This window comes from Tursiops truncatus, chromosome 1, assembly GCF_011762595.2.
Source record: "Tursiops truncatus isolate mTurTru1 chromosome 1, mTurTru1.mat.Y, whole genome shotgun sequence".
Lineage (NCBI taxonomy): Eukaryota > Metazoa > Chordata > Mammalia > Artiodactyla > Delphinidae > Tursiops > Tursiops truncatus.
The window spans coordinates 103,153,132-103,168,431 of record NC_047034.1 but is presented as its reverse complement, the minus strand read 5'-3'; the positions used below and the strand labels follow the sequence as shown (position 1 = coordinate 103,168,431).

The 15,300-nt window shown below is 35.7% G+C and overlaps 1 protein-coding gene across 2 annotated transcripts in view; it reads left to right on the top strand.

Moving 5' to 3' along the window:
- The window catches only part of BTBD8 (BTB domain containing 8), a 92,739-nt gene that overhangs the window by 35,692 nt on the left and 41,747 nt on the right, over window positions 1-15,300 (top strand). For both annotated transcript variants that reach the window (XM_073811140.1, XM_019920087.3), the window contains one exon: window positions 13,905-13,994. In XM_073811140.1, coding sequence (XP_073667241.1) covers window positions 13,905-13,994 — 90 coding nt within the window. The remainder of the gene's footprint in view (window positions 1-13,904; window positions 13,995-15,300) is intronic.

The following is a 15,300-nucleotide window of genomic DNA, read 5'->3' as shown; positions in this document are numbered from 1 at the left end:
GTCAAAAAGGATCTTGCTGTGATTTAGGTCATGAGTGTTCTGCCTATGTTTTCGTCTAAGAGTTTTATAGTGTCTGGCCTTACATGTAGGTCTTTAATCCATTTTGAGTTTATTTTTGTGTATGGTGTTAGGAAGTGTTATAACTTCATTCTTTTACATGTAGCTGGCCAGTTTTCCCAGCACTACTTGTTGAAGAGGCTGTCTTTTCTCCATTGTATATTCTTGCCTCCATTATCAAAGATAAGGTGACCATATGTATGTGGGTTTATCTCTGGGCTTTCTCTCCTGTTCCATTGATCTATTTCTGTTTTTGTGCCAGTACCATACTGTCTTGATTACTTTAGCTTTGTAGTATAGTCCGATGTCAGGGAGCCTCATTCCTCCAGCTCTGTTTTTTTTTCTCAAGATTGCTTTGGCTATTTGGGATCTTTTGTGTTTCCATACAAATTGTGAACTTTTTTATTCTAGTTCTGTGAAAAATGCCATTGGTAGTTTGACAGGGATCACACTGAACCTGTAGATTGCTTTGGGTAGTATAGTCATTTTCACAATGTTGATTTTTTCCAATCCAAGAACCTGGTATATCTCTCCATCTGTTTGTATCATCTTTAATTTCTTTCATCATTGTCTTATAGTTTTCTGCATACAGGTCTTCTGTCTCCTTGGGTAGATTTATTCCTAGGTATTTTATTCTTTTTGTTGCAGTGGTAAATGGGAGTGTTCCTTAATTTCTCTTTCAGATTTTACGTTGTTAGTGCAACAACAAAAATGCAAGAAATGCTGTGCATTAATTTTGTATCCTGCTACTTTACCAAATTCATTGATTAGCTCTAGTAGTTTCTGGTAGCATTTTTAGGATTCTCTATGTGTAGTATCATGTCATCCGCAAACAGTAACAGCTTTTTTTTTTTTTTTAACATCTTTATTGGAGTATAATTGCTTTACAATGGTATGTTAGTTTCAGCTTCACAACAAAATGAATCAGTTATATATATACATATATTCCCATATCTCTTCCCGCTTGCGTCTCCCTCCCTCCCACCCTCCCTATCCCACCCCTCCAGGCAGTCACAAAGCACCGAGCTGATCTCCCTGTGCTATGCGGCTGCTTCCCACTAGCTATCTACCTTACGTTTGGTAGTGTATATATGTCCATGCCTCTTTATCACTTTGTCACCGTTTACCCTTCCCCCTCCCCATAGCCTCAAGTCCATTCTCTAGTAAGTCTGTGTCTTTATTCCTGTTTCACCCCTAGGTTTTTCATGACTTTTTTTTTTTTTTAAATTCCATATATATGTGTTAGCATACTGTATTTGTCTTTCTCTTTCTGACTTACTTCACTCTGTATGACAGACTCTAGGTCTATCCACCTCATTACAAATAGCTCAATTTCGTTTCTTTTTATGGCTGAGTAATATTCCATTGTATATATGTGCCACATCTTCTTTATCCATTCATCTGATGATGGACACTTAGGTTGTTTCCATCTCCGGGCTATTGTAAATAGAGCTGCAATGAACATTTTGGTACATGACTCTTTTTGAATTATGGTTTTCTCAGGGTATATGCCCAGTAGTGGGATTGCTGGGTCATATGGTAGTTCTATTTGTAGCTTTTTAAGGAACCTCCATACTGTTCTCCACAGTGGCTGTATCAATTTACATTCCCACCAACAGTGTAAGAGGGTTCCCTTTTCTCCACACCCTCTCCAGCATTTATTGTTTCTAGATTTTTTGATGATGGCCATTCTGACTGGTGTGAGATGATATCTCATTGTAGTTTTGATTTGCATTTCTCTAATGATTAGTGATGTTGAGCATTCTTTCATGTGTTTGTTGGCACTCTGTATATCTTCTTTGGAGAAATGTCTATTTAGGTCTTCTGCCCATTTTTGGATTGGGTTGTTTGTTTTTCTGTTATTAAGCTGCATGAGCTGCTTATAAATTTTGGAGATTAATCCTTTGTCAGTTGCTTCATTTGCAAATATTTTCTCCCATTCTGAGGGTTGTCTTTTGGTCTTCTTTATGGTTTCCTTTGCTGCGCAAAAGCTTTTAAGTTTCATTAGGTCCCATTTGTTTACTTTTGTTTTTATTTCCATTTCTCTAGGAGGTGGGTCAAAAAGGACCTTGCTGTGATTTATGTCATAGAGTGTTCTGTCTATGTTTTCCTCTAAGAGTTTGATAGTTTCTGGCCTTACATTTAGGTCTTTAATCCATTTTGAGCTTATTTTTGTGTATGGTGTTAGGGAGTGATCTAATCTCATACTTTTACATGTAGCTGTCCAGTTTTCCCAGCACCACTTATTGAATAGGGTGTCCTTTCTCCACTGTACATTTCTGCCTCCTTTGTCAAAGATAAGGTGACCATATGTGCGTGGGTTTATCTCTGGGCTTTCTATCCTGTTCCATTGATCTATCTTTCTGTTTTTGTGCCAGTACCATACCGTCTTGATAACTGTAGCTTTGTAGTATAGTCTGAAGTCAGGGAGCCTGATTCCTCCAGTTCCTTCTTTCGTTCTCAAGATTGCTTTGGCTATTCGGGGTCTTTTGTGTTTCCATACAAATTGCAAAATTTTTTGTTCTAGTTCCGCAAACAGTAACAGCTTTTTACTGCTTCTTCTCCGATTTGGATTCCTTTTATTTTTTATTTATTTATTTTTCCTTTATTCCCTTTTTCTTTTCTGATTGCTGTGGCTAAAACTTCCAAGCTGTGTTGAATAATAGTGGTGAGAGTGGGCAACCTTGTCTTGTTCCTGATCTTAGAGGAAATGGTTTCAGTTTTTCACCATTGAGAACGATATTGGCTGTGGGTTTGTCATATATGGCCTTAATTATGTTGAGGTAAGTTCCCTCTATGCCTACTTTCTGGAGGGTTTTTATCATAAATGGGTGTTGAATTTTGTTGAAAGATTTTTGTGCATCTATTGAGATTATCATATGGCTTTTATCCTTCATTTTGTTAATATGGTGTATCACATTGATTGATTTGCATATACTGAAGAATCCTTGCATTCCTGGAATAAACCCTGCCTGATCATGGTGTATGATCCTTTTAATGTGCTATTGGATTCTGTTTGCTAGTATTTTGTTGAGGATTTTTGCGTCTGTGTTCATCACTGATATTGGCCTGTAGTTTTCTTTCTTTGTGACATGTCTAGTTTTGGTATCAGGATGATGGTGACCTCATAGAATGAGTTTGGGAGTGTTCCTCCCTCTGCTATATTTTGTAAGAGTTTGAGAAGGATAGGTGTTAGCTCTTCTCTAAATGTTTGATAGAATTCGCCTGTGAAGCCATCTGGTCCTGGGCTTTTGTTTGTTGGAAGATTTTTAATCACCGTTTCAATTTCAGTGCTTGTGATTGGTCTGTTTATATTCTATTTCTTCCTGGGTCAGTCTTGGAAGGTTGTGCTTTTCTAAGAATTTGTCCATTTCTTCCAGGTTGTCCATTTAATTGGCATATAGTTGCTTGTAGTAATCTCTCATGATCCTTCGTATTTCTGCAGTGTCAATTGTTACTTCTCCTTTTTCATTTCTAATTCTATTGATTTGAGTCTTCTCCCTTTTTTTCTTGATGAGTCTGGCTGATGGTTTATCAATTTTGTTTATCTTCGTAAAGAACCTTTTAGTTTTATTGATATTTGCTATTGTTTCCTTCATTTCTTTTCCATTTATTTTTCTTCTGATCTTTATGATTTCTTTCCTTCTGCTAACTTTGGGGTTTTTTTGTTCTTCTTTCTCTAATTGCTTTAGGTGTAAAGTTAGGTTATTTATTTGAGATTTTTCTTCTTTCTTGAGGTAGGATTGTATTGCTATAAACTTCCCTCTTTAGAACTGCTTTTGCTGCATCCCATAGGTTTTGGGTCGTCATGTTTTCATTGTCATTTGTCTCTAGGTATTTTTTGATTTCCTCTTTGATTTCTTCATTGATCTCTTGGTTATTTAGTAGCATATTGTTTAGCCTCCATGTGTTTGTATTTTTTCCTGTAATTGATATCTAGTATCACAGCATTGTGATCGGAAAAGATACTTGATATGATTTCAGTTTTCTTAAATTTACCAAGGCTTGATTTGTGACCCAAGATATGATCTATCCTGGAGAATGTACCATGAGCACTTGAGAAGAAAGTGTATTCTGTTGTTTTTGGATGGAATGTCCTATAAATATCAAGTCCATCTTGTTTAATGTATCATTTAAAGCTTGTGTTTCCTTATTTATTTTCATTTTGGATGGTCTGTCCATTGGTGAAAGTGGGGTGTTAAAGTTGCCTACTATGATTGTGTTACTGTCGATTTCCCCCTTTATGGCTGTTATCATTTGCCTTATGTATTGAGGTGCTCCTATGTTGGGTGCATAAATATTTACAATTGTTATATCTTCTTGGATTGATCCCTTGATCATTATGTAGTGTCCTTCTTTGTCTCTTGTAATAGTCTTTATTTTAATGTCTATTTTGTCTGATATGAGAATTGTTACTCCAGCTTTCTTTTGATTTCCATTTGCATGGAATATCTTTTTCCATCCCTCCACTTTCAGTCTGTATGTGTCCCTAGGTCTGAAGTGGGTCTCTTGTAGACAGCATATATACAGCTCTTGTTTTTGTATCTATTCAGCCAGTCTGTGTCTTTTGGTTGTGGCATTTAATCCATTTACATTCAAAGTTATTATCAATATGTATGTTCCTATGACCATTTTCTTAATTGTTTTGGGTTTGTTTTTATAGGTCTTTTCCTTCTGTTGTGTTTCCTGCCTAGAGAAGTTCCTTTAGCATTTGTTGTAAAGGTGGTTTGGTCGTGCTGAATTCTCTTAGATTTTGCTTGTCTGTAAAGCTTTTAATTTCTCCATCGAATCTGAATGAGATCCTTGCTCGGTAGAGTAATCTTGGTTGGAGATTTTTCCCTTTCATCACTTTAAATATATCCTGCCACTCCCTTCTGGCTTGCAGTGTTTCTGCCTAAAGCTCAGCTGTTAATCTTATAGGAATTCCCTTGTATGTTATTTGTTGCTTTTCCCTTGCTGCTTTTAATATTTTTTCTTTGTATTTAATTTTTGATAGTTTGATTATTATGTGTCTTGGCGTGTTTCTCCTTGGGTTTATCCTGTATAAGACTGTCTGCGTTTCCTGGACATGATTGACTCTATCCTTTCCCATGTTAGAGAAGTTTTCAACTATAATCTTTTCAAATATCTTCTCAGTCCCTTTCTTTTTCTCTTCTTAATCTGGGACACCTATAATTCAAATGTTGGTGCATGTAATGTTGTTCCAGAGGTCTCTGAGACTGTCCTCAATTCTTTTCATTCTTTTTTCTTTATTCTGCTCTGTGGTAGTTATTTCCACTATTTTTTCTTTCAGGTCACTTATCCATTCTTCTGCTGCAGTTATTCTGCTACTGGTTCCTTCTAGAGAATTTTTAATTTCATTTATTGTGTTGTTCATCATTGTTTGTTTGCTCTTTAGTTCTACTAGGTCCTTTTTTAGCATTTCTTCTATTTTCTCCATTCTATTTCCAAGATCTTGAATCATTTTACTGTCATTAGTCTGAATTCTTTTTCAGGTAGACTGCCTATTCCCTCTTCATTTGTTTGGTCTGGTGGTTTTTACCTTGCTCCTTCATCTGCTGCATATTTCTCTGTTTTCTCATTTTGCTTAACTTATTGTGTTTGGGGTCTCCTTTTCGCAGGCTGCACCTTCATAGTTCCCGTTGTTTTTAGTGTCTGCCCCCAGTGGGTGAGGTTGGTTCATTGCCCATGTCCGGTGGTGTGTTTTGGGATGTTTGTGAATTTAGTATGATTTTAGGCAGCCTCTCTGCTAATGGGTGGGGTGTGTTCCTGCCTTGCTAGTTGTTTGGCATAGGGTGTCCAGCACTGTAGCTTGCTGGCCATTGGGTGGAGCTGGGTCTTAGGGTTGAGACAGAGATTGCTGGGAGAGCTCTTGCAGATTGATATTACATGGGGCTGGGAGGTCTCTGGTGGTCCAGTGTCCTGAACTCGGCTCTCTCACCTTAGAGGCTTAGTCCTGACACCAGGCTGGAGCACCAAGACCCTGTCAGCCACATGGAATTATCAAGGTGGTGGTCATTGGTGAGTGAGAACAGGAGAAGAGGCCTGTTCTATGCCTGGTCCTGCTGAGCAGTTTTCAGACTTCACCTCATTCTGGCAGCAGGATGACTGGGTCAGCCACTTGAGGCAGGATGGGGTGCATTAAGCGGGCAGTGCTCAGCTGTTGTGCAGACTGAGGGGCCCAGTCGAAGCCCTCAGGGAAGGGTGACAGCCTCTGGCCTCCGGCCTCCTGTGGCCACGGCCTCTTTGGGGTCTTCCTCCCGGCGTCAAGTCACTCTCACTCTGCTTTGGTGGCTGCGCCTTTACCCTGAGCTTCTTCACGAGGCTAGCACTCCCGAGGCGACATATGAAAAGTGCGGGCCGCGCTGAAGCATGAGAAACCTCTGTGGGTTTTTATAAATGGATATTGTCCTACATCTACCATTACAGTATCATACAGACATTTTCAACTAAAAATCCCCTTTGATCAGTCTCTTCAGGTTTCCCCCCTCCCCAACCCTCTGGCTTTTTTTTTTTGTTTTTACTATTTCCATAGTTTTGCCTTTTCTAGAATGTCATTTGAATAGAGTCATATAACATGTAGCCTTTTGGGACTGATTTCTTTCATTTAGCAATATGCATTTACTGTTCATTCATGTTTTTGTGTGACTTTATAGCTAATTCTTTTTTTTTTTTTTATCACTGAGTAGTATTCAGTTGTAATGAATATACCATTTTTTATCTGTTCACCTATTGAAGGACATTATGGTTGCCTTAGTTTGGTGATTATGAATAAAGCTGCTGTAAACATTTGTGTACAAGTTTTTGTGTGGACATAAGTTTTCAGGTCTTACTGAAACTGTCTTTCAAAGTGGCTCTATCACTTGCATTTCCACTAGCAATGAATGAGAGTTCTTTCTGGTCCTCATCCTCATCAGCAGTTGATACTGTTCTTATTATTTTTTGTTTTTTGGACTTTAGTCTTTCAGATAGGTATGTACTGGTATCTTATTGTTGTTTCACTTTTTATTTACCTAATGGCAAGTGATGTTGAAGATCTTTTCATATGCTTATTTGCCATCTGTATATTATTGAGAGTTTTTGGTTCAGATCTTTTTTTTATTGTCAAGTTAGGTTGTTTGTTGTCTTACTATTGAATTTTAAGAATTCTTTGGATATTTTGCATAGAAGTCCTTTATATGATATGTGCTTTGCAAATACTTTCTCCCAGTTGGTGCCTTGATTTTCATTCTCTTAACAGTGCCTTTTATAGAGCAAAATTTTTAAATTTTAATAGAATCCAGCTTATCAGTTTTTTCTTTTTTGGATCATATGTTTGATGTTATATCTAAATTCATCATCAAACCCAAGATCCTTTGTTTTCTTCTAGAAGTTTATGGTTTTATATTTATATCTATGATCCATTTTGAGGTAATTAGTTAATTTTTATGTGAGGTATAAGGTTTGTATCTACGTTTATTTTTTTTACATGTGGATGTCCAGTTGCTCCAGGACCACTGTTAAGAAGATTATCCTTTCTCTACTGAATTGCCATTGTGCTTTTGTCAAAACTGAATTGATTGTATTTGTGTAGGTCTATTTCTGACCTCTCTATTCCATTGATCAATGAGTCTCTACTTTCACTAGTGCATACTGTTTTGAGTACTTTAACTGTATAGTAATTCTGGGAATCAAGTAGTGTGAATCATCCAACTCTGTTCTTCTTTTTCAATATTGTGTTGGCTATTTTAGGTTCTTTGCCTTTCCATATAAGTTTGAGAATCACTTTGTCAATATCTACAAAATAGCTTTCTGGGACTTGGATTGAAATTTCCTAAATTTTTTAAGTCATAAGAATTGCAAATGCTTTTCTGTATCTATTTTGATGATCACATGGCTTTTCTCCTTTATTTTATTATTTTTTTAATCCCATACTCCCAGCTTACCTCCCCCTCCTTTCCCCTTTGGTAACCATAAGTTTGTTTTCTATGTCTGTGAGTCTGTTTCTGTTTTGTAAATGAGTTCATTTGTACTCTTTTTAGATTCCACATATAAGTGGTCTCATATAATATTTGTCTTTGTCTGACTTACTTCACTGAGTATGATAATCTCTAGGTCCATCCATGTTGCTGCAAATGGCATTATTTCATTCTTTTTTTATGGCTGAGTAATATTCCAGTGTGTGTGTGTGTGTGTGTGTGTGTAGATAACATGTCTTCTTTATCCGTTTATCTGTTGATGGACACTTAGGTTGCTTCCATGTCTTGGCTATTGTAAATAGTGCCACTATGAACATTGGGGTGCATGTATCTTTTTGAATTAGCACTTTTGTTTTCCAGACAGTTGCCTAGGAGTGAGATTGCTGGATCGTATTTTTACTTTTTTAAAGAACCTCCCTACTGTTTTCTGTAGTAGCTGCACCAATTTATATCCCCACCAACAGTGTAGAAGGGTTTTCTTTTCTCCACAACCTCTCTAGCATTTATTATTTGTAGACTTTTTGATGATAACCATTTCTGACAGGTGTGAGGTGATACCTCATTGTAGTTTTGATTTGCATTTCTCTGATAATTAGCAATGTTGAGCATCTTTTCATGCGCCTGTTGGCCTTCTGTATGTCTTCTTTGGAGAAATGTCTATTTAGGTATTCTGCCCTTTTTTTTGATTGGGTTGTTTGTTTTTTTGTTACTGAGTTGTATCAGCTGTTTATATATTTTGGAAATTAAACCCCTGTCAGTTGTATCATTTGCAAATATTTTTTCCCAGTCCATAGGTTGTCTTTTCATTTTGTTTATGGTTTTCTTTGCTGTGCAAAACTGATGTGTGATTAGGCCCCATTTGTTTATTTTTGCTTTTATTTCTTTTGCCTGGGGAGACTGACCAAAGAAAACATTGCTATGATTTATGTCAGAGAATGTTTTTCCTATATTCTCTTCTAGGAGTTTTATGGTGTCATGTCTTATATTTAAGTCTTTATGCCATTTTGAGTTTATTTTTATGTATGGTGTGAGGGAGTGTTCTAACTTCATTGATTTACATACAGATGTCCATCTTCCCCAACACCACTTGCTGAAGAGACTGTCTTTTCTCCATTGTTTATTCTTGCCTCCTTTGTCATAGATTAATTGACCATAAGTGTGGGTTTATTCCTGGGCTTTCTATTCTGTTCCATTGATCTATGTTTCTTTTTGTGCCAATACCATGCTGTTTTGATTACTGTAGTTTTGTAGTATTGTCTGAAGTCTGGAAGGGTTATGCCTCCAGCTTTGTTCTTTTTCCTCAGAATTGCTTTGGCAGTTCTGAGTCTTTTGTGGTTCCATATAAATTTTAGGATTATTTGTTCTAGTTTTGTGAAAAATGTCATGGGTAATTTGATAGGGATCACATTAAATCTGTAGACTGCTTTGGGTAATGTGGCCATTTTAACAATATTAATTTTTCCAATCCAAGAGCATGGATATCTTTCCATTTCCTTCAATTTCCTTTTTCAATGTTCTATAGTTCTCAGTGTGTAAGACTTTCACCTTCTTGGTTAGGTTTAATCCTAGGGTTTTTGTTTTTTAGTGTGATTTTAAACAGGATTTTATTTTTTTTTTTTACTTTCCCATTCTGATATTTCATTGTTAGTGTAAAGAAATGCAGCAGATTTCTGTATATTAATCTTGTGTCCTGCTACCTTGCTGAATTCATTTATCAGTTCTAATAGTTTTTGTATGGAGTCTTTACAGTTTCTTATATAGAGTATCATTCGTTTGCATATAATGAGAATTTTACCTCTTCCCTTTCTGATTTGGATACCTTTTATTTCTTTTTCTCGTCTGATTGCTGTGACTAGGGCTCCCAATACTATGTTGAATAGAATTGGGCATCGTTGTCTTGTTCCAGAATTTAGCAGGAAGGCTTTCAGCTTTTCACCCTTTAGTATTATTTTGCCTGTGGGTTTGTCATAAATGACTTTTATTATGTTGAGGTATGTTCCCTCTATACCCATTTTGGCAAGAGTTTTTTTTATCATGAATGGATGTTGAATTTTATCAGATGCTTTTTCTGCATCTATTGAGATAATCATGTGGTTTATGTCTTTTCTTTTGTTGATGTGGTATATCACATTGATTGATTTGTGTATGTGGAACTATCCTTGTGACCCTGGAATGAATACAACTTGATCATGGTGTATGATCCTTTTTTTGTGTTGTTCCTTTATTTTGTTAATGTGCTAAATTGTGTTGCTTGATTTTGAAACGTTAAAGCAATCCTGCATTCCTGGAATAATTTCAACTTGGTTGTGATGTTTTATATTCTGTTTATTGCTGGATTCAGTTTGCTAATATTTTGTTTAAGATTTTTTTTATGTATATTTATGAGATAGGTTGGCCTATAACTTTCCATTTTTTATAATGTCCTTGTCAGGTTGAGGTCTTAAATTTATGTTGACTTCATAAAATGAGTTGGGAGGCATTTCTTTTATTTTCTTTCTATTTTATTCATTTTTAATGTGTATGAGTAAGATTGATTTTATATGTTTTTAAAATATTTATTTGAATTCACTGAGGAAGTCATCTTGGCCTGTAATAAAAGGCCACTTTTCTTTATTAAGTTTTATTTTCATCCTTTTTTAAAGTTAAATTTATTGAATTAGAATTCATATACAATCAAATACACACATTTGAAAGTCCAATTTAATGAGTTTTGACTAATGTATAAACCTGGGTAACTCCCACCACAATCAAGATACAGAGAAGTTTCATCACCTAAATCCCTTGTGCCCATTTACCATTAGTACCTTCCCTCTCTCTAGCCCCAGGCAAAAACTGAGTTTCACATGCTTATTTGTCATCTGTATTTCTTTAGTGAGTTTTCTGTTCATATTTTTTGCCCATTTTTTAATTGGGCTGTTTGTTTTCTTATTGCTGTATTTTCTAAATTATAGTTTATTTTACCTGTCCTAGAATTTCATATAAATGAACTCAGACATGTTATTGAGCTTGGTTTGCTCAGCATAATGTTTTTGGGCTTCATCCTTGGGTATTATGTATATCAGTGTTTCATTCAGTTTTTATTGCTGAGTAATACTGCATTGTATGCATACACCACAATTTATTTAACCATTCTCCTGTTGGACATACTTGTTGTTTTCAGTGTTTAGCTATTATTAATAAAGCTGGTATTAACATTTTTGTGCAAGTATTTGTGTGATTATATATTTTCATTTCTGTTGGGTAAATTCCTACGAGTAGAATTGCTCGGTCATATGTTAAGTGTATGTTAACTTTTTATGAAATTGAGAAACATTTCTCCAAAGAAGTTATACCATTTTACACTACCACCTACATGCTGTGAAGAGTTCCAGTTTTTCCATATTTTCCTCACCACTTAATGTTGTCGGTCTTTTAAATATTTGCCACTCTAGTAGGTGTGTAGTGGTATCACATTGTGGTTTTAATTTGCATTACCCTGATCACTAGCAATTTTGAGCATCATATTATGTGCTTATTGGCCATTTGCATATCTTATGACGTTTCTGTTCAAATCTTTTACCCATTTTTTTTAAAGCACTCGTAAAGGGAGTGATTTGTTACAAATTTTAATATACATTAACTATTGAGAAACAGACATGTACCTTTTTTCCCCCTTAAAATGAATCATGTACTGTTCTGACCATAGCTTTTTCTAATTTTAATCTAATGCTCAAAACTTGATGTGATGTTATTCTTTATAACGAGCCATAAACATTAGTTTTGTAGTAAAACTATTTAAATCAATTTGGCTCTTATCTGATAATTTTTTGTGTGAGTGTGCCCATTTTTTAGTAGGATTGCTTATGTTCTTATACTGAGTTGTATAGTTCTTTATATATTATGGATTCAGTTGTTTGGCAGATATACGTTCTGCAAATATTTTTTCCCAACATTTTGCTCATCGTTCCATTTTCTTAAAAGTGGCTTTAAAAGGACTGAAGTTTTAAATTTTGTTAAAATTTAATTTTTTATGTTTTTTTTGAAAAATTGGTTCATGCTTTTTGGTTCCCAAGAAATCTTTGCCTACTCAGAGTTGCAAAGATTTTCACCTGTGTTTTTTCTAGCGATATTATAGTATTAGCTTTTATGTTTAGGTTTTGATCCATTTTGAGTTAATTTTTGTGTTATGGTGTGAGGTTAACTGTCAACATTCATTTTTTCCCCTCCAAACCTCCAGTTCCAGTACCACTAAAAAAGCTTGATCAAGACTGCATTGAATCTAGAAATTAATTTAGGCAGAATGGACATGTTAACAGTTTTGGGTCTTCAAATCCATGAGCACAGTTTAGCTCTCTCTTAGGTCTTTGTAAATTATCTCAGCAATGTTTTATAGCTTTTAATGTAGAGGTCTTGTACTTTTTTGTTATATTTGTTCCTGTGTATTTGACCTTGTTTGCTAATAGTGTAAATGAAATTCTTTTCCTTCATTTATAGCTATTCATTATTATGCCTGATTATCTTTGGATATTTTATTGAAAATTTATAGAAATAATTTAATAGTCTGGCTGATGTAATTTTAATGAAGACAAGATTTCCTTTTGCTTCTGGAAAGCATTTAGGCTAGGTGGAGATCACTTTAATCCAGTCAGGAATTGAGCTCATTAAAAGCTGGACTTCAGTTCTAATAAGGGCTTGTCTATTTCCTGTTCATTCTTCTTCCTAAGGTGTAGACCTTTCAGAGTCCAACTGGAATCCTGGGGCATCCACCAAAGTCTCTCCTCATTGCTGGATCCCAAATTCCAATTTGTGTGCCTCCAAGCCTGTGAAGATTGTCAGAAGCTATGTTTAGCTTCTTAGCCTCTCAACCATTGCTTTTGCTTTCATATTTGGCAGTTGCCTCAATGGAAAAAGTAACCTAAAATATACTTGGATCACTTCAAATCATGATTTCTTTCTTTCTTTAAAAAAAAAAGAATAATACATATATATATGTTACATATATATATATATATATATATATATATATATATATATATTTCCAAGCTATTCAGCAGGAGGGTTGGTCTGTGACAACCTAGTAAGCCATTGCCAGAAGTGTCTTTCTCTTATTCCTCTCCCCCTCTACTTTTCCCTCCCAACCTCCACTAGAATATTCACATTTTCTCTATATCTCATTTACTGTTATATTCCCTAGAATAGTGCCTAGCACAGAATAGAAGTCATTAGGTATTTGTTGAGTGAAAGAATGGATGAATTAGCATTCTATCTGGGAAGATAGAATGGACATTCAAAAGAAAATATCTTTACTGTCATTTTCTCAAACTTAAGAGATAGCTAAGTAGCTATTCTTGAGCATAATTATGGTGAGTTTTGAACTGGAGCTCAGGACCTTTAGAGTTCTAGTCTCTTACTAATGTTTCCTCAACATGTTACATGACATCGTTTGGTCTTTATTTCTCCATTTGTAAATGATTTATTACTCTCTTACTCATGGAAATTGTTACTAAAATTTAAGAGCTTTCAAGAGAAAAAATTAAGTGGGAGTTCCCTGGTAGCCTAGTGGTTAGGAATCTGGGCTCTCACTGCTGTGACCCAGATTGAGTCCCAGGTCAGGGAACTGAGATCCCTCAAGTGCATGGCGCAGCCAAAAAAAAAAAAAAAAGAGAGAGAGAGAAAAAAAAATAAAAAGATGAAAAGGACATTGGAATTAATGTTTTAATCAAGGAATCAAAATTCTTTGGTATAAGTATAGGCTTATAATTTGTATTATTAAAATCTACCAGTGAATACAGTTAAGACGGATAGATTGTTATCATGTTTTAAGAGGTAAAGATGAAGAGTTTCATAAAGAAGAACATTTTGCATTGTGCATAAATGTTTGCCTGTGTTTTTTCCCCCTCTTCCCTTTAGAGCCATTTTAAGTGCAAGATCTAGTTATTTTGCTGCGATGCTGAGTGGCTGTTGGGCTGAAAGCTCCCAAGAGTACATTACTCTTCAAGGGTAAGCAGAATTTTTACAAGGCAGCTTGACTGCAAATGATTATAAATAATGCTTTTAATACAAAGCACTTTTCATGAATCTGATTTCCCTGTATGTTCAATGAAATGTTTCTCATGTGGTACAATTCAGCAAAGTACACTTTCTGAAAATGAGAGGTAGTTGGGAACATTTAGTAATAGAGATAGTGTGTTAGTCTTCTCAGACTACCATAACAAGATACCACAAACTGGGTGGTTTAAACAGCAAAGATTTGTTTTCTCACAGTTCTGCAAGATCAAAATGCCAGCAAGGTTGGTGTCTGGTGAGAGCTCTTACCTTGGGTCCTTGGGTTGTAGATAGGCACTTTTCCACTGTGTGCTCCAGTGATGTTCTTTTTAAGTGCATGGGGCTGGGGGGCAGGGAGGTAAAAGGAAGGTGGAAGGAGAGAGCTCACTCTCTGGTGTTCTTCTTATAAGGACACTAATCCTATCACATCAGGGCAGGGCCCCACCCTTATTACCTCATTTAACCTTAATTATTTCCTTAGAAGCCCCATCTCCATATAGGTACACAGGAGTTAGGGCTTCAATATATGAATTTGAGTGGGTGGGAGAACACAGATATTCAGTCTGTAATAGGTAGTTTCTTAAAGAATAATTTGGATAGGTGTGGATTTCACTGACCTATGATAGTGCAATGGTGAATCTACACAGTTGGTGGCAGTTTAAACTGCTGAGACAGTTATTAAGAGATGAACTACTTCCTTAAATGGTGAAATGGAATATTTTTTGGTCACAGATGATCACTGTGAGAATCTGGAGGGTACAATATGGGAGAGGGCTTTGTCAGTAGGAAAACTGCCTGGGCGTTCTGAGGGAGCCTGTCAGCCCTGCATCATTCACAGTGCTGATATTTCCTCGACTGGGTCAACCTTGGCTAGAGGGTTGGGTGTGGAATGGTGGTCGTGGTGATTCCATAACCGTGGATGCATGGAAATTATTGATAAATTCTCACTATTTTTTACACTGGCCTATAATCTTGAGCCTTCTAGGTTACAGCTGTCTGGTTTCCTTACTAACTAAAATTGATCCCCAAATGCCTCTCATTTTTAATTTCTCAGTCTATAAAATATGGAAAATTGAAACATTTGTAAGAATATGTTATGTGTTTTTATTTATTTTTTCATATTTCATTCATTTAATAGAAATGAAACACATATGCAGAAGAACCTAAACCTCCTTTCTTTCTTACCAGGGTTTTAGAGAGTTGTGTTTTAATTATATTACCTATCACAGTTTCGATACACATATCACAATCTGGCAATCAC